At 35.1% G+C, this 23,692-nt stretch overlaps 1 protein-coding gene across 1 annotated transcript in view; it reads right to left on the reverse strand.

The window, feature by feature from the left end:
- LOC134268243 (BAI1-associated protein 3-like) overlaps positions 1-23,692 on the reverse strand; it is a 93,339-nt gene that overhangs the window by 63,806 nt on the left and 5,841 nt on the right. The window contains exons 3-14 of the mRNA XM_062750437.1: positions 12,353-12,520; positions 10,917-10,983; positions 8,572-8,836; positions 8,196-8,240; positions 4,581-4,749; positions 3,907-4,110; positions 1,792-1,895; positions 1,274-1,391; positions 1,003-1,127; positions 581-671; positions 408-464; positions 159-271 (exon numbers count right to left, since the gene is read on the reverse strand). Of these exons, the coding sequence (XP_062606421.1) occupies positions 159-271; positions 408-464; positions 581-671; positions 1,003-1,127; positions 1,274-1,391; positions 1,792-1,895; positions 3,907-4,110; positions 4,581-4,749; positions 8,196-8,240; positions 8,572-8,836; positions 10,917-10,983; positions 12,353-12,520 (1,526 nt within the window). The remainder of the gene's footprint in view (positions 1-158; positions 272-407; positions 465-580; positions 672-1,002; positions 1,128-1,273; positions 1,392-1,791; positions 1,896-3,906; positions 4,111-4,580; positions 4,750-8,195; positions 8,241-8,571; positions 8,837-10,916; positions 10,984-12,352; positions 12,521-23,692) is intronic.

Here is a 23,692-nt window from a genome sequence, read left to right on the forward strand (position 1 = left end):
AAACTCTCCAATAAATAAGGCTTAAATTTTTCTATAATTAAGTTTTCTTTTGTTAATAAAGTTTCTTTTACAAAAATTCATCTGAACTGTAAAACAACTTCAATCATATTTTAAATACTACAGATGTTATATATTTTTATTTTAACCATAGTACGTACAAGTTAAATATTTTCTGGTATTCGTTGATAGTCCCGTACAGATCAGCATTGAGACAGTTGGTCAGATCAATCAAGCTGTATATAATGTCCTCCTCCTGGTCTGCCGTGTGGCGCTGGAGAAAGAAAACATTGCCTCATAAAACTTTTTTTGGTATACTATCTGAAAGCAGATTTGTATCAAGATTTACCCATATCCTTTGTTGCAGTTCAAACCATACAAAATCAACTTCATCAGTTCCTACTATTTACCTTGGATTGCTTTCTAGCCATATGAATTGCTCGTTCATACCATTCAAGTGTTCCTCTCTGAAGAAAAGAATATGATAAATCAAACATTTAATTACCTCTTAGGAAAAATTCTACAAATGTTTCATATCACCTTAAAAATATTTCATTGGTTTAAGTACAGATAATATGAGAACCTTTGCAGCTGTGATAATTTCTGAGTGCAATTCCTTGGCAAAGGGACACACATATTTGAAGACTTTCATGCTGTAGATTTTCACCAACACTCTGTAGTAGGAAACATATAATGAATGTACCACCAAGGATTCATTTGTGATGTAACAAGAAAACTTGTACTAGTGTAAAAAGTTTGATAATCTTAAGAACTGATGTAACAAGAAAACTTGTATTGGTGTAAAAAGTTTGATAATCTTAAGAACTGAGCCCATTTCCTTATATTTACATTTGCTGATGTCTTTCCTTATATAACAATGCTAATAAAATTGAAATTCAATTTTCAAGGGCGTAATAGAATTTGATCGACTTCATGTCATACCCTAATGAAGCTCTAAAAATGATATCTTATTTCTTAAATAAACACAACTAGTAGAGTACCTACTTGATCATTTGGTGAAGTCGATTCAAAGCATGTTTGTTGCAATAAGGGTAAACCTCTCTACGTTTTTTGATCAAGCTTGTACAGTAGTCTTTGAAGGTGGAAAACGACTCATTCAAACACTGCTCCTGTAATGTATAAGCAGAAAAGAAACCTTATTTCACAAAATCACGTTTCAATATGAATTGAATGCAACAAGCTTTTGAATGAAGCATCGATTTGTTTTGGAAGGAGAATCCATTCTTGAATTTAAGTAATTAAATAATCACAGTACCTCTTCTCGTGACAAGGAATCAGCTGTCCATTTATTGTCCAAGTCTTCTAACAGTCTAAGAAGAAGTTCATAACTAAAGGTATACTCCATGTGCTTCCTGCTGTAGGCCATCCATCTGCTGGAGATATAAAGCTCAATAAGTACTTTGTAGAACAAGTTCATTCCTATTCATGTTCAATTTGACTAAATACATAAGAGACATCTGTAGGTTACATTCGTGATCAGTAACTTAGTTCAGAAAATCATTTTGGATGTTAGTTTCATTGCCTCAATACAGTAAAACTCATTTAGAAGAAACACAGATATTGCTTATTCACGGATACAGTCAAGTTATCTTGGATCCCCACATATATAAATTTAACAAATTCATTATATGGATAAAAAGAATTACTGATATTATGAAGTAATTTCATAGGTCCCAGTGACTTCGTTATAACCAAATTTTACTGTACTAATAAGATCAAGGTAAGTTAACTGTTTTACTGTACTAATATGATCAAGGTAAGTTAACTATATACCAAACTGCCTGTTGAACATCTGTGACATCCCCCTGGATGGCATGTTGATGTAAAATGGTTGTGGCAGCTTTAGGTAAATTACCATTCCAAGTACTTGATGGTTCCTGAAAGGATAATAAATATTACTTCAAGTGTCACCTTATAAAAGTAGAAGTAAATTCTTTTATTCACTAATAGGACCAATATTATGAGGTAATAGTTTCTTATAGAGGTCCATGGGCCACAATGCTCACATTGGTCAAAATGATCTTGCTATTCTACATTAGATTTTTTTACCCCTAAATACTCTGATTTGGGTCACCTATTGTGGACCCTCCTATCCCAGGTGATCATGTTTTGGAAAAAAATTGAATCAGACTATGGAAGAAAGCTTTTTACATAATTTCAAGTTTTCTGACCTGGTTTTATGTGTACAAGACCTATTGTATCAGAATCTGTTAACTAGCTTACCACCTAGAATAAGGCTCTAATACATCTCTATGCAAAATATTTACCTGCAAACTATGGCTGAATTTTAACAGAGACTGTTTACAGTGATTACCGTAATTTACGGAATATAGGTCGATACTTTTTTTCTCAGAACCGCTGGGGTCGCCCAATATACAGAATTCGACCTATTTAAGGCTCAAGTTTACGAAAAATGCCCCCTAATCAGTAAAATTTACGTCAATTTCAAAGCAAATTTGTGCCACTTTTGTAACTTTTTTGATTATTTTTCGCAAAAAAATTAATGCCCCGGTAAACAATAAAATATTTATTCTATAGCTTTCTTACAAAATAAATTCCATTAATTATCCGTTGATGACAAAGGAAAACAACACTGCTTCATCTATTAAATAATTCCTCGACGTATTGTCCATTAACATCATGCGGTATCCATCTTGTGAAGTTAGGAAATCGCAATCGTGTACTAAAAGTAAAACCGCAACGGTATCAAAATTTAAAATACGGAAATTTTTCACAATCACAACTGTAGTGTTTTTACCATTTATTAGTAGCGATAAATTGAAATAGTATATTAAATATTTTTTATTGTCTTATGTTTATTTAAATGTAAAATGAGTGAAATAATTTGTTGCCATTCAATTCCTAAATTTAATTACCAAGAAAAAAAAAACGCTATTCACTACCGTTTTTTTTTTTTATTTTAATTAATTATAATACCGGTCAAACGAACTTATCTTGAATATACCGATACAAAGATTGGCTTCTAACAGAATTTTAATTGTCTGACAGATAAAGGGATTTACTCTGTGTACGCAAAGGTGTTGAACACCTGTGTTAAATGCCTGCGGGGCATGATTAAGAAACCCACGTGCCGTTATAGGGTATTAGTTTTACACATCATTGAACAAAGCCGTGAAATTCATGTTGATAGTCAAATTGTGAATGTACTCTCAATTAAATTTATAAATTAAACTTATAGAGTGTTAATATGATTTCAATTCTTTACTGTTGCTTGATATATACATTCAATGGTCATTTGCGTGTTTTAGCAAATCCCTGGAGAAGAAATATAAAAATGGCGGACATCGAAGTAATTGTCATCCACCGGTAAATAATGTCTGAATAAAATTTATTAGGAATGTGTCCAAGTTGTTCTGGAATCGGAATTACTATTCTTTGGTCTTGGGTATTTCCCGAATTATAGCTGTAAAATAATAACGCATTTACGTGTTATTTATGCCTCTGATTTAACAACAGTGTGAAACTACGGAGGCATTGAACAGGCAAGTTGGAGAAAAAATAAGAAGTTACACAATTCAAAGAAGTTTTAACTACATTTTTTAAAAACTTTATTTAAATGCTATACTCATTAAAATACCTGTTTATTTTCTTGATACGTTCATGTCACGGAATAACCCCGGTAATCTTAGGGGTTTACCTGTTCTGATACGTTGTATCTGTGTAAGAATCTTTAGAAAACAGGAAACAAAGCCTCGTCCTACATAGTAAGTTCGTCCTATCTTAGGATTTTTCAAAAATTAAGGCTGAAAATGAGCCTTTCGACCTATATACCCCATCGACCTATAATCCCGAAATTACGGTACTACAACTCCTCCAATACAGATATTTTACTTGACCCTTTAATTACACAGTAAGAGCCACCCCTACCCTGAGCCTCCTGACTTCGTGCTCGATGAAGAGACAGATGAGGTCCTCGTGCTGCCTGACGTCCGTCCAGTTGTCCTCCTCCTCCAGTCCTCGGTCCTCGCGCGTCGCCAGCTGGAGCCTCAGTTTGATCTCTCCCTGGATGTTAGATTTACTGGATCTGCCGTGTAACTGGAAATACTTCTCCGCTCCTGTCGACGGAATGTCCTGTAGGAAGTAAGATTCATGATTTAAAAGACATGACAAACATATGATTGATTTATCTATAATTCACCCAACATAATTTCCTCCTGACTGTACTTCATCAAAGCCTCCAGTAATAGATTGCACAATTTCAATTCTGCATTACCGAGATATTACCCAATACAGAATGATTAATAATTATGAAATTGATAAATGTTAAGTAATTTTTTTTTTCTCAAATGGCCCGATGCTATTTTCGTCCAGTATATCAAGAAATAAAGTGCGTATCTTTATAGCTTAAAATTTGAAACTATGAATGATGAAAAAAAAAAGAAAAGAAAAAAAGATTCTAAGCAATGCACTGACAATTGGAAAAATGTCAAATAGATTAAAACTTAATTTTCTGTGAATGATTTCTTTTTTTTTTTAAACTAGCCCTATAGCTTCTCTTAACCTTTTTCATTTTAACATTTATAAAACTGTTTGGTTCCTACTTTGATGGGAACTGTGACACAGCCGAGGAAGTCATCAATATCTCCTCCCTTCCTCCTGGGTCTGGCTGACTGAGCCACCTGCTTGAAGAACCTCCCCAGTCCCTTCATACTCTGGACCTCATTCAGCTTCTTAGCAGCATCAATTACTGAGAATTCCTCATCATGGTCCCTAAAAAAATAAGGCTAGGTTTACTGGGATATTCCTTTGCTACTTCTAAAATATATTATACTTTCACTTATTACTAATAAAACCCTCCTATCCAGCTTGAAAGAATGTAGCGGGTATCAAATTGGTGATATTCCAAACAAGAGGCCCATGGGCCTTGTAGTTCACCTGAGTATCATGCGACAACTTTCCAACAATTGAATTTGATTCATGTTTTAAACTAGAGGCCATGAAATTCACTATTTTGAACGAGGCACCATTGCTTATCATAATTATACACTCAACATGGTTATTTTTGCTACTTAATACTCAGAGGTAGATCAGAGTAACAATGAGAAAATGCATTTCCACTTTTAGTGAATTTCAGGGCCCCTGGGTCAGGGCTTCTTGTGTTAGGGCGGGTCCACAGTTGAGCTCCCCATCCCACAGGAACGACTGACCCTGGAGCCACATCTTTCAAAATTCTGGAATTTTTAAAAAATTTTATTTCATTATGCTGTTGATTAATACCAAAGTGCAGATTTCAAGCATTAAGTTATTTCAGACTATGTTACCCCCCCCCCCCCCCAAGTACCTCTGTCCCAGGAGCCAGGAAATTAATCATTTTTGGAAGAAGCAGGTTTTTTTTGTCATAAATATATACTAAGATCATAGGCGTGATACCCAACAACAAAGGAAAAGATTTTCAAAGAATTCATGCATTTTCACTATACATGTATAAACATTAGAGCCTCGCCCTAACCAAGAAGCCCTAACCCAGGGACCCTGAAATTCAAAATTCTCAAAGAGGCATCCTTCCTCCTCATAACTATGTACATAGTTCATTGGTTAAATACTCAGGTGCAGAAAAGAAGAGTTTTAAAGAATTTATGCATTTTCATTATATAATCAATAAAGCCCCACACTAACACCAGAACCCCAACCCAGGGGCCATTAAATTCACAATTTTGGAAGAGGTAGCCTTATTCAACATAACTATGTACTTGGTTAGTTTAATTAATACTCAGGAGCAAAGAAGATTTTCAAAGAAATAATTCATTTTTTACTATATAATCTATATAGCCCCGCCCTAGCACTAGAATCCCTGACCCTGGGGCCATGAATTTCACAATTTTGGACGAGGCAGTCTTATTCAACATAACTATGCACTTGGTTAGTTTATTTAATGCCAACAAACAAAAAAGAAGAATTTCAAAAAATTTATGCATTTTCACTATATAATCTATATAGTCCCGTCCTGGCACTAGAACCACTGACCCTGGGGTCATGAAATTCACAACTTTGGCAAAGGCCGTCATTTTCAACTTACCTATGCACTTGGTTAGTTTATTTAATGCCCAGGAGCAGAAAAGAAGAATTTCAAAGAAATAATGCATTTTCACTATATAACCTGTTTAGCCCCGCCCTAGCACTAGAACCCCTGACCCTGGGGCCATGAATTTCACAATTTTGGTAGAGGACTAAATGCTGATTACAATCATACCAAAAGTTTGACTGCTTGATGTCCCGGAGTAAAGAAGAAGATTTTTAAAGATTGCACTAATTTTAGTGGTTTTTGCTCCACCCCCCAGGCCCCAGGGGGACAGGGACCATGAAATCCACAGTTTTTGTTCCCCTTCACCCATAGATGCTATATGCCAAATTTGGTTGAAATTGGTTCAGTGGTTTCAGAGAAGAAGCTGAAAATGTTTAAATGTTAACGCACGACAAACGACGACGGACGAAAACGGATAGCAATAGGTCACCTGAGTTTACTCATGTGACCTAACAAGAGGCCCAGGGGCCACAGCGCTCACCTGAGCACATCAGGCTTTAATTTAGTCCCCCCCCCCCAGGCGTTCATCATTTGAACAAACTAGAATCTACACTACCTGAGGATGATTCCATATAAATATCACTAATCATAGCTTTGAAGTACTTGAAAAGAAGATTTTAAAAGGTTTCCCTATATATCCCTATGTAAAACTTGGGTCGGCCATTTTGGCCCCACCCTAGCCCCGGGGGTCATGATTTGAACAAACTTGAATCTACACTACCTGAGGATGATTCCACATGAGTTTCATCTTTCCTCGCCCAGTGGTTCTGGAGAAGAAGATTTTTAAAGATTTTTCCTATATATTCCTATGTAAAATTTTGGTCGGCCATTTTGGCCGCACCCTTGCCCCGGGGGTCATGATTTGAACAAACTTGAATATACACTCGCTGAGGATGATTCCACATGAGTTTCATCTTTCCTGGCCCAGTGGTTCTGGAGAAGAAGATTTTTAAAGATTTTTCCTATATATTCCTATGTAAAACTTGGGTCGGCCATTTTGGCCCCACCCTTGCCCCGGGGGTCATGATTTGAACAAACTTGAATCTACACTACCTGAGGATGATTCCACATGAGTTTCATCTTTCCTGGCCCAGTGGTTCTGGAGAAGAAGATTTTTAAAGATTTTTCCTATATATTCCTATGTAAAACTTTGGTCGGCCATTTTGGCCCCACCCTTGCCCCGGGGGTCATGATTTGAACAAACTTGAATCTACACTACCTGAGGATGATTCCACATGAGTTTCATCTTTCCTGGACCAGTGGTTCTGGAGAAGAAGATTTTAAAAGATTTTTCATATATTCCTATGTAAAACTTTGGTCGGCCATTTTGGCCCCACCCTTGCCCCAGGGGTCATGATTTGAACAAACTTGAATCTACACTACCTGAGGATGCTTACACATGAGTTTCATCTTTCCTGGCCCAGCGGTTCTGGAGAAGAAGATTTTTTAAAAATGCCATTAATTTTTAACAAATTCATGATTATCTCCCCTTGGAAAAGGGTGTGGCCCTTCATTTGTACAAACCTGAATCCCCTTCACATAAGGATACTTTATGGCAAGTTTGGTTGAAATTGGCCCAGTGGTTCTTGAGAAGAAGACGAAAATGTGAAAAGTTTACAACGACAACGCCGACAACGACGACAACGACGACGACAACAACGACAACGACGACAACGACAGACAACGGACAAATTGTGATCAGAAAAGCTCACTTGAGTCTTTGGCTCAGGTGAGCTAATAAAAGACTCATAGGCCACAATGCTCATCTGAGTAATTAGGACATTTCTTGTTCATCGCCTAATTAATTTGTTAATTTTCTGCATACCAGTATAATTTTGTCACAATTGCATGAGCCTGAACATTTGATTTACTTGTTGCTGACCATGTACATTTGATTTACTGAATATGCAGCCTTAATTTAACTTTTGACGCTATATGTTTCAGATGAAAGTGACTGCTTGTATTTACAGGAAAACTTCCATTTTCTCCCAATATGATGTCTCAAATGCCATGGATCATGCAGAGTAGTTTTTAGACACAATCCTTAGGTATCTGGAAGTTTTTTCTTGGTCCCCTCAAGTTTGTGATATATGATAGTTTGTAATCATAAAATTTGGTATCCTGACTCACTTACCAAATGTCTAAATGTAGTCTGTCAGAGCGAACATCATCCAGATCACTGAAAAAATAAAATTATGATCAAAGTAACAATAATTTAGAGCTACTTCAAAATATTTCATTCCACCTTTCTTGTTAAATTTCATTAAGGAAAATTAAAAACATTCCTGTCCTTATAGACTTAAGAACCTCTCCCTCTCTTCACTAATAGAAGATTGAGGTCAGATCAAAAACAAAAGCCAGACAAAATTATGGAAGTATGAAAAATGACTTGTAACAACTGACTTCTCATATTACATTAATCTGTCCATAAGGTTATTTAGTGTGTATTCCTCTACCTACATAACATTAATCTGTCTGCAAGGTTATTAAGTGCATCCCCCTCTACCTACAATCTGAACTTTTCCTCCCACACCGGATTGACAGTGTTTGGCTTGACGTCTGTGGTTTTGATCAGCTTAGCTGGCAGGAGTTCCTTCACGGTCTTGTCCTTCTTTTTCTTGGAGAGGGAGAATTTCCTGAGACTCCCCCCACGTTTCTTCTCCTCCTTCTTATGATGGTCCTCCTCGTCGGAGAGGGCTACAGCTGTACTGGAGAGATCCTGCTCCAACAGACGACCCGGCATGATTCCCAGCATGCAATAGGGGTCACTGAAACCTGAGGAAGATTTCAATCAAATTTTAATTGTGCATAATCTATATGAATTAAGCATTGAATTTTACTTCTCACTTTGAAGAAATAGCGAAATAAAATTTTAAAGGCTTCAATGGTCATTTGAGGATTATAGTGTTCAAATAGATATGATAGCAAAACAAGGGCTGATGGTGTTCCCAGTACCCCAATTAAGAATCTTCCACACCAGTTTCAGTTTTTCTGGTCTCATTTTTCTTCATCAGAAGATTTTTAAAGATACATTTCAAAGTAAAATTTTCATTCCCATTTGTGGCCGCTACCTCACTGCAAGGGTACAATATTTGAACAATTTACAATTTACACGAAATCAAGAAGTTTTAATATCAGTTTCAGCTTTCCTGGTTCAGTGGTTCTAAAGATTTTAAAATATACTTCCTGTATATTTCAATATATAATTTTGATTCCCTTTTGAGGCCCTACTCTACCCCCTGGGGTCACAATTTAAACAAGTAACAATCAACACTACTGCAAATATTACCATAGCTTCCATATAAGTTTCAGCTTTTAACTGTCCCAATGATTATTAACTATAAAGATTTTTTATGACCACACCCTAGCAGCGATTTTTTTCAACCCATTGGGAAAGGGGCCGGTACCGGTTCAATTGGGAAAAATAACATCTAAGAAGAACAATAAGAATTTTCTCTCATTTAATCAAATAAAACGTATTTTGCATTTATTCCAACTAAATTACCTATTACTACGTGTTTTAAAGAATAAGCAACAAGTACTTATTGCTTTTTTATCAATGTCCCATGTTTTCCACATTTTTATGCTTTCAATTTGTCAAAATGTATGATACTACGCTGTTTACAACACAGGTCCTGTCAAATTACGACTTTCTCTACTTTCAATTTAAGCAGAAGTGAAACAATTAGTCAACTAATGTACATTGTTTCATTTAAAAAGAAATACGATGTCACCATAGTCTGTTGCTTCACAGTTAAATTGGGAATATTTGGTCACAAAATTGGGAAAAATTAACGTTTTTGACATTGGGAATGGTGCCGTTTATCGGTACCAGTTATATAAGGGAAAAAAAAACGCTGCTCTAGTGAATATCTCCTTGGGACTTTGCCTTTCATACTAAAATAATTTAGAGTCCATTTTACACAAGAATGCTTTTGCACCAATTTTGGGTAAAACTGGCCTAGTGATTCTTGAGAAATTGAAAATGAGAAAAGTTTACAGACAGACAGATGGATGTCAGAAAACAGGCTATCAGAGAATCTCAGCTGAGCTTTCCACTAGGGTCAGTTGAAACATTTATGACACAACAATAGAAATATTTCAATCTAAATAAAAAATTCACTTTGAGCTTTTTGGCTCAGGTGAGCTAAAAAGTTTTCTCCAACACAATTATTCTTTAATGTGATACAGTTTTGATGTACTGCCCTATCAACCAATCCCTTCAACCATATTGCATGAAAGACAATAATAATGAACTTGCACTTGTCAAGAGAAGGAAACTGGTAAGACTTAATCAAAGACCCATCCGGTTAAACTCACATTGGGTCTTTTTATCTAAAACTGACGTAAAATGCCTTAAGTGCTCCAAACCAAAAGAAGCATCCAAACACTGTCCTATTCTTTGTGACACCTCACATTCAGTGTAATATCCATTTTGCCTCCTGGACAGACTTCTAAACTAAGAACTCATCAGGTCTTAATTAAGAGGAACTGATTGGGAGATTCCAGCTGACATCCCCATTTTTTATTTACTTTTAATGACCCCCTAGCTGTACATTATGTAAATGGGCAGGTGAACATTTTGTTTGGAAAATAATCTCTTTTCTTTTCTCAGGAGAAAATGACTTTGCACTTACACATGTACTAAGTTAAATTCATAATTAACAAATGGAAAATAGCATTTTGCAAAATGCATAAGTCTTTAAAGGAAATATTTTTGGACAAAGATTCATATGAAAATGAAATTAATGGCAAATTTCTGGTTTCCATGGATGCAATGTATGCATTTTTCTTTTTAAATACCGTAATGGAAAAAGAGTGCACATTCCTGATCAATAAAATAAGAATGCATTACCATCTGCATCTTTGGCTTCTAAATCTCGAGCTTTGATGACTGTCACATTAAGTATAACAATGGGTGGCTGCAAAAGAGCAACATAAACACATTAATTCACGGAAGAAATGTACCTACGTTAAGTCATGATTGCTTCAGCTGACATTTGACATTTTCTCCTCAGAAACAAGACTCGGCAAAAAGCTTTCCTAATCTAAAGTTTATGTACAGTTGATGAAAAAGTAATTAAAGAACTACAAATATTACCATGTTTGCTTCGTGTGAATGGCTTGTTTTATTTCCTTTTCTGCACATAAAATACAATCACTGCCATTTGAACACACTCAATATTCGATATGCAATAAACTGTTGAACAGCAAGAGCAAATTGTATTGGGATTAGATTCAAGGAGGAAATGTACTGTAATTAAGCAACAACATGGTCTAATATCTGGTCCACAGCTTAAAAAAAGTTTTTTGAGGACAAAAGAAATCAGTAATAATAACAAGGGACTGTAAACTTTAAAATGAAGGTCAATAAAGGAGAAAACATTGACATCTCATAATCAACTCCCACCTTAATCCAGATGGTACATTTTTTTGGTGCTCTTTAGACTTTAATTTAAAATTTATAAAAAGAAACAGCAGTATTAGAAAAGAATTCTGTTCCAATAACTTGGGATCTGTTAATGAAGACACCCACAGTATAACATAAGCTAACTCCCTTGACTTAACTGTGACCAAATTTTTATTAGTTGGCACACTCTCAGGCCCTAAGATGCATCAGAGTTTGATGATCCTAAACTTCACATTGTCCAAGATATATGCACTTCTTAAACAAGTGAAAATGAATTGTTGCAAAGTGAAAAGTAGGTCACCATGAACTACTTTTGGCTAAACATAACCAGGGGTCTAAATGCCAACTGTTAAGATTAAATTTTACTGCAAAGTGGGCAACATATCAGTTTTAACAAAATATCTTTTTATAAGTCTATTTTGCAATAGCAAGAGTCTAATTTTGCTAATACTATGCCAAGTGAAACTTGAGATTTTTTTAAGCTACCATTACCTAAATTCTTTTATATTTTCCTAATTATCCAACTTTGTTTAAAGATCACATCCATATTTTTAGCATAGTTATATAAAACTTAAAGTCCCTAGAGCAAAGATACTTTCAGTTTGTGATAAATCTGATATAAATTGGACAAGGGTTCTTGAAAATGGGCCACATTCCGAATAGGTTCACCCACACTGTATGCCAGGATACAGCATAAGCTCTTCTAGACAATGAATCAAAACAGCTAGAAAGCATTTAACAGCATCATAAAAAAAATCCCTCTCTCTATAATTTACCTTAAAATTCTCCATAAAACTTTGGGAGAAATAAAGCTGAAATTTCAAAAGAAATTGAAATGAGGTTGACCCAACTTTGAGTTTGTGCTGTATTTGGTGACCTACCTTTTCCTCTGTGGCCTTTGCCAGCAGTCGTGCGTGGTCCTCGGGTGAGATTCTGAAGGCTTCCTGGGCATACTGATACAGGTCCTGTATGTAAGGCAAATGTCCACCTGCTGTAGTCCCTATCTTGTGCTTGATGGTGTATAAAACCTCAATGTACAGAAGCTCAAACTGCAAAAAGAAAGAAGAGAGAGGCAATTGCTTTTAATCATTATTCTCATTCAAGAGTGTCATCCTATCTAACTGTTGCTTTGTTTTGAGAAAAGGTATTATAATAATCTATGTCTAGCCAAAAGTCAAGCAATTGCATCATGTATAATGTTTTTTTTTTCTGTTTTGATGATTTACATAAATAAATTTCTTAATTAGTGAATTCTTTGATTAATAAATGTAAAGGGTTTCAAATTTAAATGTTATATTCTGCACTCAGGACCATTGAGCAATGGGCACTCTTTACTGTACCAACACCTACCGAGACATGGGACTTGGGATGTTAAGGTCCTATTCAGAGTTGTTTATTGTACTCTGCAGTTTTCAGTATTTCAAATGGTTTATTTCTATCAAATTTAACTTTTTCGTCCATAATTTATTGTTGGCAATACATTGTTATTTTCTATTAATGTAAATAAAACTTTTGCCTTAGCAAAGAAGAAAAAAAATTAAATATATGAAGATTTTAAAAGCCATCTGAATTTGCTATGAACATAACTGTTAGTAAATTTCCAATTTTTATATGCAGCAGCAGCAGCAGCAAAACTGTAAATTTCTGTAAATCTTATAATGCCCCTGGTCCCATGAATTTTTTATGAATTATGTCTTCCCATTATGACCATATTGCTGATACTAGCTGGCTTACAGACTTAACAAATGTGGAAAGCTTTAATCAATCCCTGTACTGCCATAATTGAGGCTTATTTAGCTGTAACATTTTTTTCTTGATTTTTTGCTGCAGCTGTTAACAAATGCAATATCTTACAAGAGGCCCATGGGCCACATCGCTCACCTGAGCACTGTGGCTAGGAAAAAGTAGAAAATTGGTTTATTATTGAAAAGTTTTAATCCAAAAGAAGTCCCATGACCAATCATGGCTTTACTATTCTTGAGAAGATGATTTTTAAAGAATTTTTCTATATATTTCTATGTAAAACTTTGGTTGGCCATTGTGGCCCCGTCCTACCCCGGGGGTCATGATTTGAACAAAGTTGAATCTACACTATCTGAGGATGCTTCCATATAAATATGACCAATCATGGCTTTGTATTTCTTGAGAAGAAGATTTTTCAAGAATTTTCCTATATATTTCTATGTAAAACTTTGGTTGGCCATTGTGGCCCCGCCCAACCCCCGGGGGTCATGATTTGAACAAATTTGAATCTACACTACCTGAGAATGATTCCACATGAGTTTCACTTTTCCTGGCCCAGTGGTTCTTGAGAAGATTTTTTTAAAATGCCAATAATTTTTCACTAATTCATAATTATCTCCCCTTGGAAAAGGGTGTGGCCCTTCATTTGAACAAACTTGAATCCCCTTCACCCAAGGATGCTTTGTGGCAAGTTTGGTTGAAATTGTCCCAGCGGTCCTTGAGAAGAAGTCGAAAATGTGAAAAGTTTATGGACAGCTAGACAGACGGACAGCTAGACAGACAGACAGACGCCGGACAAAATGTGATCAGAAAAGCTCACTTGAGCCTTCAGCTCAGGTGAGCTAAAAACTCCATAAACTCTTTCGCCTAAGAAAAGTCATATGCTATGGACCCATGGCAATTTTTATCACAAATTGGTTTTAGCTTTATGGCCAAGGAACTTCCACCCATACATCAAAAATTCATTCATGCCTATCAAAATTGTCAATACAAAGTTTCATAAACACAGTCTCCCTCTGAATACAGAGAGCAAAACATTTCCAAACTAAATGCTGTCATAAGACATGTAAGACAGAATATGATATGGTAATACTCGCACATTTAAAAAATAAACAACGTTATTTAGTGAACATGGTGTTATGAATAGCAATTGCTCTGCTGGCATATTCCATGATGCGCCCTAGCGCATCATGGAAAATATGCCAGCAGAGCTATTGCTATTCATAATGCTATGTTCACTAAATAATCGTTGTTTATTACTTATATTTGCATTCTTTGATGTTGTCAAGAATATCAGAGGAAATCCTGGCTTACATATGGATGTGGCTTGTTGTCTTCAGTAAAGAAAAACACACGGCTATAAAATTAGTATATCTGATCATTGCACCTTTTCTCTAATAATCACAAACAATTTATAGTCTTTGCTTCTTAATCACAGTTATCTGGATACAAGCTGCGCCATCATGACACAACCCATCTCCTAATTTTTGTTTTTTTGATTCAGTTAATTGTGACGTCACCGATCAACGTTATAGAAACCCTCTGACAAAAATCAATAATTTAACCTTATGATGAAAAAAGAGAATGCTTTAATGATAACTCCAGAATGCTTTTCTATATGATTTTTTAAAAAAAATTTCTATTTATTTTTAAGAGCTGAAATCGTTCTTGAAATAGACATATACTGCTTTTCCTGAATGTTTCGTATCCCAAGTATGAAGAGTTATCGTTCTTTGTACAAATATGCAAAAATAAGATAAGAAAAAATAAAACTATGGAGTTATCTTCAATTTTTAAAAGGGTTTATATTACAATTAAATACATTGACCAAAATCAAATTTTTAAAGATGATCAATCAGCAATTTTAAATTGTTCTGAATTTCTTTTTTTCCAAAAAAAAAACATTATTAAAAACTTATATTTATTCCTTTTACGAAACATTTCATATATATACTTCTCAATGTAATATATATGTGTATTAGAGCTTATTCTACACGAGTGTGATAGAGCAATTGCACTCATTACTAAGCAGAAGCAGTTGCGTCTATAGTCCTATAAATGCAGTAGATGGCTACACGTTCATAGTGGGAGAGAGCAGTGGATATACAAATATAAGTGTTTGCCTCTGAACTCCCCTTTCATCCTTGATAACAAACCCACAATATCTTTCTACATAACTAACACAAGTTAATTGATGCAAAGCATCAAATCGGCCGCTAACATATTTAACATGTCAATTTTAAAACAGAGCTTTCACAATTCAAAGCATTCGTGCAAGATAAGAACACGATATTCAAAGCTGAAATAGTGATCATTTTTATTTCAGGCCGTCTTCAAAGCAAAATTATTAAATAATATTTTTAAAAATTTGATAGAAATTTTAGTATCATGCATGCTGTTCAATCTAATTCAATGAATAAAATATATTTTAAACTAGACATTTTAGTGCATTTGCTTATCCAGTGGATTTATCGATGTAAAAAAAAAGTTCAATGCCTATATAATGTATATATTTGCAAAAAAAAGTGGGGGGGGGGGGGAACTACCCCCCCCCCCCCCTTCCCGGTTCCGACGCCTATGAAATGATAAATGATTGTCATCAAAATGAATAGGTATGCCTTTCAAGATAACTGATACCCTTGGATGTATGTCACGCGATAATGCCTATATGGTTCCTGCAGAGTAGGCTATGTTGCATGGTGCGGTGCGAAATGTATAAAAATAATATAAAATGTCATTAACAGCTGTAGGATTTTCAAACATATTTTTACTAGTTGAGCGACTTTTCATTCACCATGCACTTTTACCACGTGCACTTCATTATTATCCGGAATATCGTAACGATTTCCCTTCGTATCTTACACAATCCCTGGATGGGGAGTACCTGTTGTAAACTCTCTTTATTTAACCATTAATTATCAATTATCTGATGCCAAATGATAATGAAATCGAAAAAAAATAAATACGATTAAAACCTAATTTAAAGCAAGTTTTTAAGATATTTTCCTCATGATTTAATACATGTTATCATTTGAGAATCATTTAACTGAACTTATAAAATAATAACATCTCATTTCCCCATGTGCACTTTCTAACACAACCACAAATAGATCGGCCGCTGCTGCGGCCGATAATAAAATAGATATTTGTGCATTAAAGTTCTTTCTTGGAATGTTAAAAAAAAATCAAAGTACTGAAAGCACTCATGGGAGTTGAACATGGTGTAAAATAAAATCTTTGATCGGGTGGTTAAGTAAGTGATCAATATTATTATTTCAAATACAGTCAACTGTTTCAGATTTTTTGAGTTGCAACGATCTTGAGAAAGACATTCAGAGACAATGAATAGCAAAAAATGCATGGGCCATAATGCTTGCCTGCCTATATTATTCCTTTTTTTTTTTTATACCCCCTGCTTGAAAAGCGGGAGGGTATTTATTAATCGGGATTTCCGTCCATCTGTTTGTTATGCTTTAGGTATATACATCTCTTATCCGCAACTCCTCTTACACCACTGAACGAAATTTTCATAGAATCTTTACATATTGCCGTTGTGAACATTCTATTACTTTTTCATCCTACACATATTTTGAGTTTGCCATTGCAGAACATGGACACTGCCTTTATATTCATATCAGAGGCGGTTGATCATTTATATAATTCACTGCTCAAAGTCTTCAAATTTGTAATATATTTTTCCTTGGCACCTTTACCCACATGTTATGAAAATTTCAGTTCCGCAGGAATAATTTCAATGTTGATAAAATGTGGATTTTCACACAGCATCCTTTAAAGAGCTAACAGGTTTGTTATATTAAACTTCTCTGTGAATAGAAATGTATTTCAATTACACGAACATTATACATGGAGTACGTCAGAACTTTTTTTAATATCGTGAAGAAAAAAGCAATACCAAGTTAAAAACAAATATTTAATGAGCAAACATAAAATCAGTGGTATATGTGAGAGTTTGTGTGCGTACAAATTATCTAGAATGTAAATGAAGTTTTCCTTTTATTAAAATAAATACTTCATTTTGTTGTTTTTAATCGCGATTTTACAAAAACATCGGTGTCCGTTTTTGGTTTTAACATTTATAACAGAGTACTAGATTTATCGTTTTTGGCAGGTGATACTGCTGATTTAGTAATAAATACGCATTTTTTCCTAAAGTTTTTATGAATTAATGAATTCATGTAAACCAAGAAAATGTTCCTGAAAAGTTTGAATAAATTCTGTGCACCAGTACAAAAGAAATTGCTAAAAATCTGTGACCGTCGGGCATCGAGAAGACTAGATTTACCGCTTGCCATCAGAATGCCGAGTTGTCATTCGTATCTCTTTCAGTGTATGACGCTACTCTAAAAATGAGTTCCATTACGAAAAACTTTTGAGGTTCTTTATAATTTAGTTTTACTTTGAACGAAATCTAATATTCAAAATAAGATTACTTTATCATTACATTTACTTACATTTCAAATTATGACTAGAACTGTCCAATAGGGACAAATACCCCCCGCTGGGTTTTTCAGAGAAGGTGCCAATTCAAAAATACTTTATGGATCTAGAGATGTTCACAATTTACTTAAAAAAATTTGCAGTGAAATATAATTGCTCATCATGTTTCTTAATGAATGAAACGGAGGTGCAACCAAATGAAACATCAATACTAATACTGTAATACATTGTAATTCCATTGTAACATTTTTTTTTTCATTTAATTTTTCTTCATTACTGCATTAAAAAAATATATTGCAATTATGTGTTATGTCACTCTGCAAACTGATTGTTGAAAAAAAAAACCATTATACAAAATCAAATTAATCTTGATATATCAATTTGAAATGCATTTTGAAAATAAAGAACTGGTCATCCAGTAATGAAGTGTTTTGACAGACAATAAATTACAATTAAGAGAATAAGAGAAGAGAGATCTTTAATTCTTGTGCCTTATTCCCTGAAGATTTGATAACACACACACACTTGATAAGAGATATGCCTAAACAACTTCCAACACCAAACGCATTAATTTATCTTTAACTGGATGCATGTCCAGTCATTATTCCCAAGAGACAAATGAAATTACATTATCTTCTGTGCAATGTAAAAACTGTTTTTAACACTTGATGTTTCCTTTTTTAAAAAGTTTTTATGAGTAGTTTTAAGCTGTAGTTCACGTTTTTGTACAGATATTCTAGATTCTATGTCTCAAACCTTATACATGCAGGCACGTAGCATCGTTTTTGAAAGTGGGGGGGCCAACCTGAGAATTTTTTTTTTACTTACCTGAAAAAGTTGACAAGCAAAAAAAAAAAAAAAAAACGAAAAAATTAAAAGTTGTCTAAAGTCGAAAATCCTATTTCGTGGGGGGGGGGGGGGGGGGGGGGTGTAGTGGCCAACTTTTTTCAAGACCAACTATCTTTCAATTCAAACTTTTTGGGGTAAATTTTCTTTATAACACTATAACACTACACTGTGCTGAAATGTGGGGGGCCCAACCTTCCTTTCAGTAAACATTTTCCATAGTAAAGGTAATGTCGGGAGAAAAAGTGGGGGGGCCAGGCCCCCCCTGGCCCCCCCTGATACTACGTGCCTGACATGAGCCCAAAATGAACAAGTCAATTAAAATTTTAAAAAACCTATAAAATGCAGAAAAATGAACATAAAGAGTTGAAAATTCCAGGTGCACAACTTCATATGGTGAATAATAATTGTACAAATTTTCAGATTAATCCTTGCAATAGTTTCTGAGAAACGGTCCAAACAAAACCCCAAAATAAAAATGAAAAAACACCTGTAAAATTCAAAATAATAATCCAATCAAGATGAAAAATATCAGGTGCACAACTTCATATGGTGAATAATATGTGTACAAATTTTCAGACAAATCCTTCCAATAGTTTCTGAGTAATGGTCCGGACAAAGTCTCGTCTACAGACAGACGGACAGACGGACATGGTGATTCCAATATACCCCCCTAAACTTCGTTTGCGGGGGGTATAAAAATTAGATCAATTCAGGAGAAAATGACATGAACTATTTGTGGCAGATGTTTATACAACGTTTTCTGTTGAATATCATCGAAGTAAATCGGTCGACACAGTAGCCTCGCTTTCGGCTCTATATAATCAACACAAATTACTGCGCATGTTAAATGCATGATGACCATGGGAGATTGAACATAGTTCAACTCCCAATCAGTTTATGTTTAGAGCTTGGTAAATTTGCACACGTTTTTGCAAAACAAACAAGAGAGGTTTGGAAAGCACTTAATATGCTCCCCTCCCCAAATAATTAAAAACAAGAGGCCCATGGGCCACATCGCTCACCTGAGAAGCTTTTACCATTCTGTTCTTTACCAGATTTCCCCCTTAAGCTTGTTATACATAATGCATCCCCACCCTACCCCACTGATCATAATTTAGACATTTTGAAATCTACACTACCCCATGATCCTTCCATGGGCACATATTTTTCAGCTTTTTTGGCCCAGTGTTCCTGAGAAGAAGATTTTCAAAGATATTTCCTATATATTTCTATGTAAAACTTTGATTCCCTATAATGGCCCAACCCTTTCCCCGGGGGTCATGATTCCTAAAATTTAGAATTTACACTACCCCAGAATGCTTCCACATAAGCTTCACTTTTTCTGGCTCAGTGGTTCTTGAGAAGAAGATTTTCAAAGATTTTTCCTATATATTTCAATGTAAAACTTTGATTCCCAATTGTGGCCCCACCCTTCCCCCGGGGGTCATTATTTGAACAATTTAGAATCTATATTATACCAGGATGCTTCCACATAAGTTTCAGCTTTTCTGGCCCAGTGGTTCTTGAGAAGAAGATTTTCAAAGATTTTTCCTATATATTTCTATATAAAACTTTGATTCCCCATTGTGGCCCCGCCCTTCCCCCGGGGGTCATGATTTGAACAATTTAAAATTTACACTACCCCAGGATGCTTCCACATAAGTTTCAGCTTTTCTGGCCCAGTGGTTCTTGAGAAGAAGATTTTCAAAGATTTTTCCTATATATTTCTATATAAAACTTTGATTCCCCATTGTGGCCCTGCCCTTCCCCCGGGGGTCATGATTTGAACAATTTAAAATCTACACTACCCCAGGATGCTTCCACATAAGTTTCAGCTTTACTGGCCCAGTGGTTCTTGAGAAGAAGATTTTCAAAGATTTTTCCTATATATTTCTATATAAAACTTTGATTCCCCATTGTGGCCCAGCCCTTCCCCCGGGGCTCAAGATGTGAACAATTTAGAATCTACACTATACCAGGATGCTTCCATATAAGTTTCAGCTTTTCTGGCCCAGTGGTTCTTGAGAAGAAGATTTTCAAAGATTTTTCCTATATATTTCTATATAAAACTTTGATTCCCCATTGTGGCCCCGCCCTTCCCCCGGGGGTCATTATTTGAACAATTTAGAATCTACATTTTACCAGGATGCTTCCATATAAGTTTCAGCTTTTCTGGCCCAGTGGTTCTTGAGAAGAAGATTTTCAAAGATTTTTCCTATATATTTCTATGTAAAACTTTGATTCCCCATTGTGGCCCCGCCCTTCACCCAGGGGTCATGATGTGAACAATTTAGAATCTACACTATACCAGGATGCTTCCACATAAGTTTCAGCTTTTCTGGCCCAGTGGTTCTTGAGAAGAAGATTTTTAAAGATTTTTCCTATATATTTCTATATAAAACTTTGATTCCCCATTGTGGCCCCGCCCTTCCCCCGGGGGTCATGATTTGAACAATATAAAATCTACACTACCCAAGGATGTTTCCACATAAGTTTCAGCTTTACTGGCCCAGTGGTTCTTGAGAAGAAGATTTTTTAATGACCCAACCCTATTTTTGTCTTTTCTTGCTTATCTCCCCTTGCGAGGGGATATGTCCCTTCATTTTAACAATTTAAATTCCCCTTCACCCAAGGATGCTTTGTACCAAGTTTGGTCAAAATTGGCCCAGTGGTTCTTGAGAAGAAGTCGAAAATGTGAAAAGTTTACAGACGGACAGACAGACGGACAGACGGACGGACGACGGACACAATGTGATCAGAAAAGCTCACTTGAGCCTTCGGCTCAGGTGAGCTAAAAATTAAGTCCAAGGGGCATAACTCTATCCAAAATGGCTTGATCGTACCCAAAACAGAACTTGACCTAGATATTGTTATGGTAAATCAGTATACAGTGGACCTTCAGATATCCGGACGCCAGATATCCGGATGCTTCAGTATCCGGACGATTTTTCATTGGAACGAAATTTTTAAATGTTATTTTGTCTTGTTTAACTGGTGATTCAGATATCCGGATGCTTCACATATCCGGACAAATTGACTGGAAACCAAAGCGTCCGGATAAATGAGGGTCCACTGTACCAAATTTCATTTCAACATGTGCAACCTCTGAAAAAAAAAAATGAATGGAAACTGATGATGGACTGACAGATCGACCAACACACAGCAGAAAAGCAAAATGCCTGGGGGGGGGGGGGGGGAGCAGAGATCAGGACAATCAAAATGTAACTTTTGTTTTCCTTCAACCATAGATGCCATTATACCATAAGTTGAAAGTAGTTTAGTGGTTTGAGAGTTAAAAGCTAGAAATGTTGAAAAGTTTATGACTGACATATTATTGGACTGATGCACAACACATTCAAAGTAAGGAAAAGATCACAAAAGGTAATCTGCATGTTTCAAGTGAACTAAAAAAGCAAATGGACTGTATGGGCAGAGGATTTAGAGGTCTGTTTAATGCTGATAATTTTAATGAGCTATTCGAGGTTCTCCAATAAAGAACAAAACACAACCTTTAAAACACTTTGCAAATGAAGTAATATTAAACTCTCAATGAAATCACATGAAAGGGCCATAAAAATACAAAAATAGCTTTAACTTCATTACATTTAAATGGATTGAATGAACAAGGAAATTTTAAGAGGGCTTGGTGGTTATGGCCATTTTTAGATTATATTAATCTCCTTTAGAAGAGTTTTATATAAAGATATACAAAAATGATCAAATTTTAAAACTAAAATGTACGATTTATTCTTGCCAAATGATGGTTGACAGCTTAAGATACCATATATAAATAAAGTGCCGCGCCACAGCATGATACGCCCGTCAAAAAATTACAATTTTCTTGAACAGTTTAGGTGCAAGAAAATCACATCAACCTTGATTCTAAGATTTCGATGATTTTTCCATTCCTTAAAATATTTTATCCATCCCCTGTGATGTAGGCATCAATTATAATAAATATTACATCACTGATAGATTTCTGTGCTGGTTGTGTTAGACCTTATCAAATGCCCATCATCAAATTAGTCTTAACAACTTAATCTATTCCAAATTAATTTTGAAAAAAAAGGCTGGCCATCAAATGACATATGTTATAAACTGACCAGCAGTTCTTCTGTCTAATCCCAAAAGGGCTGCTTAATCAGAGCGACTGAGACAGCTAGCCTTCCTACATTAAACTCATTAATTAATCTTTAACTGGATGCTTGTCTACTCATTATTACCAAGAGATGAATGGGTCTGCACTATCTACTATAATTCTTTAATCTATTCCAAATTAATTTTGAAAAAAAAGGCTGGCCATCAAATGACATATAATGTTATAAACTGACCAGCAGTTCTTCTGTCTAATCCCCAAAGGGCTGCTTAATCAGAGCGACTGAGACAGCTAGCCTTCCTACATTGAACTCATTAATTAATCTTTAACTGGATGCTTGTCTACTCATTACTACCAAGAGATGAATGGGTCTGCACTATCTACTATAATTCTTTTTTAAAAACATATAAAATACTCTCAGATTTTTTTTTTTTTTTTTGGTTGAGATTTAATGTCCGACAGGTTTTAGTATGTAATTCATATGGACATGCTGATTCAACCCCACCCCATTAAATTAGTTTTTAAATGAATAATATTACATAATATCAGATTAGTCTATTATGCAATATCAAATTAGTTTTAATTACTTTTCATCAAATTCATTTCAAAACTTAAGCTAGTCAACAAGAGCTATTCTTAATCAAACAGGCTTACCCATTTGCCCAATTCTCAAGGGATATAGATAACGCCAACACTCTGTCGGTTAGCTCCTTGCACTCAAAACCCATTAATTTCTCTCTAATTTGATATGCAATTTTCTGTTATCAAAATTCTTCTTGACCAGTGCTTGATAATTACACTCATGGGAGACATGGGATTTCTCTAACATACATTATATTTGTTTTAGATTGCTGTCAAGTATATGCTAATAAAAAAAATAAGTATTTTCTTGATTTAACACTTTTTTAATAAGAGCAGTGCAATACTCTTACATTATTTGGGTTGTGTAAATGAATAGTCAAAAGACACATTTTTTTAAAAAAATTCACTTAAATTAAAGGTCACAGTGACCTTGAAATAGGTCGCGACACACCTTCTACCTAAGATGCATAAACTGGCCAAGTTTGATGATTGT

The sequence above is a fragment of the Saccostrea cucullata genome, unplaced genomic scaffold (assembly GCF_032062105.1).
Source record: "Saccostrea cucullata isolate Sc308-1 unplaced genomic scaffold, CSIRO_AGI_Scuc_v1 ctg663, whole genome shotgun sequence".
NCBI classification, from domain to species: Eukaryota; Metazoa; Mollusca; class Bivalvia; order Ostreida; family Ostreidae; genus Saccostrea; species Saccostrea cuccullata.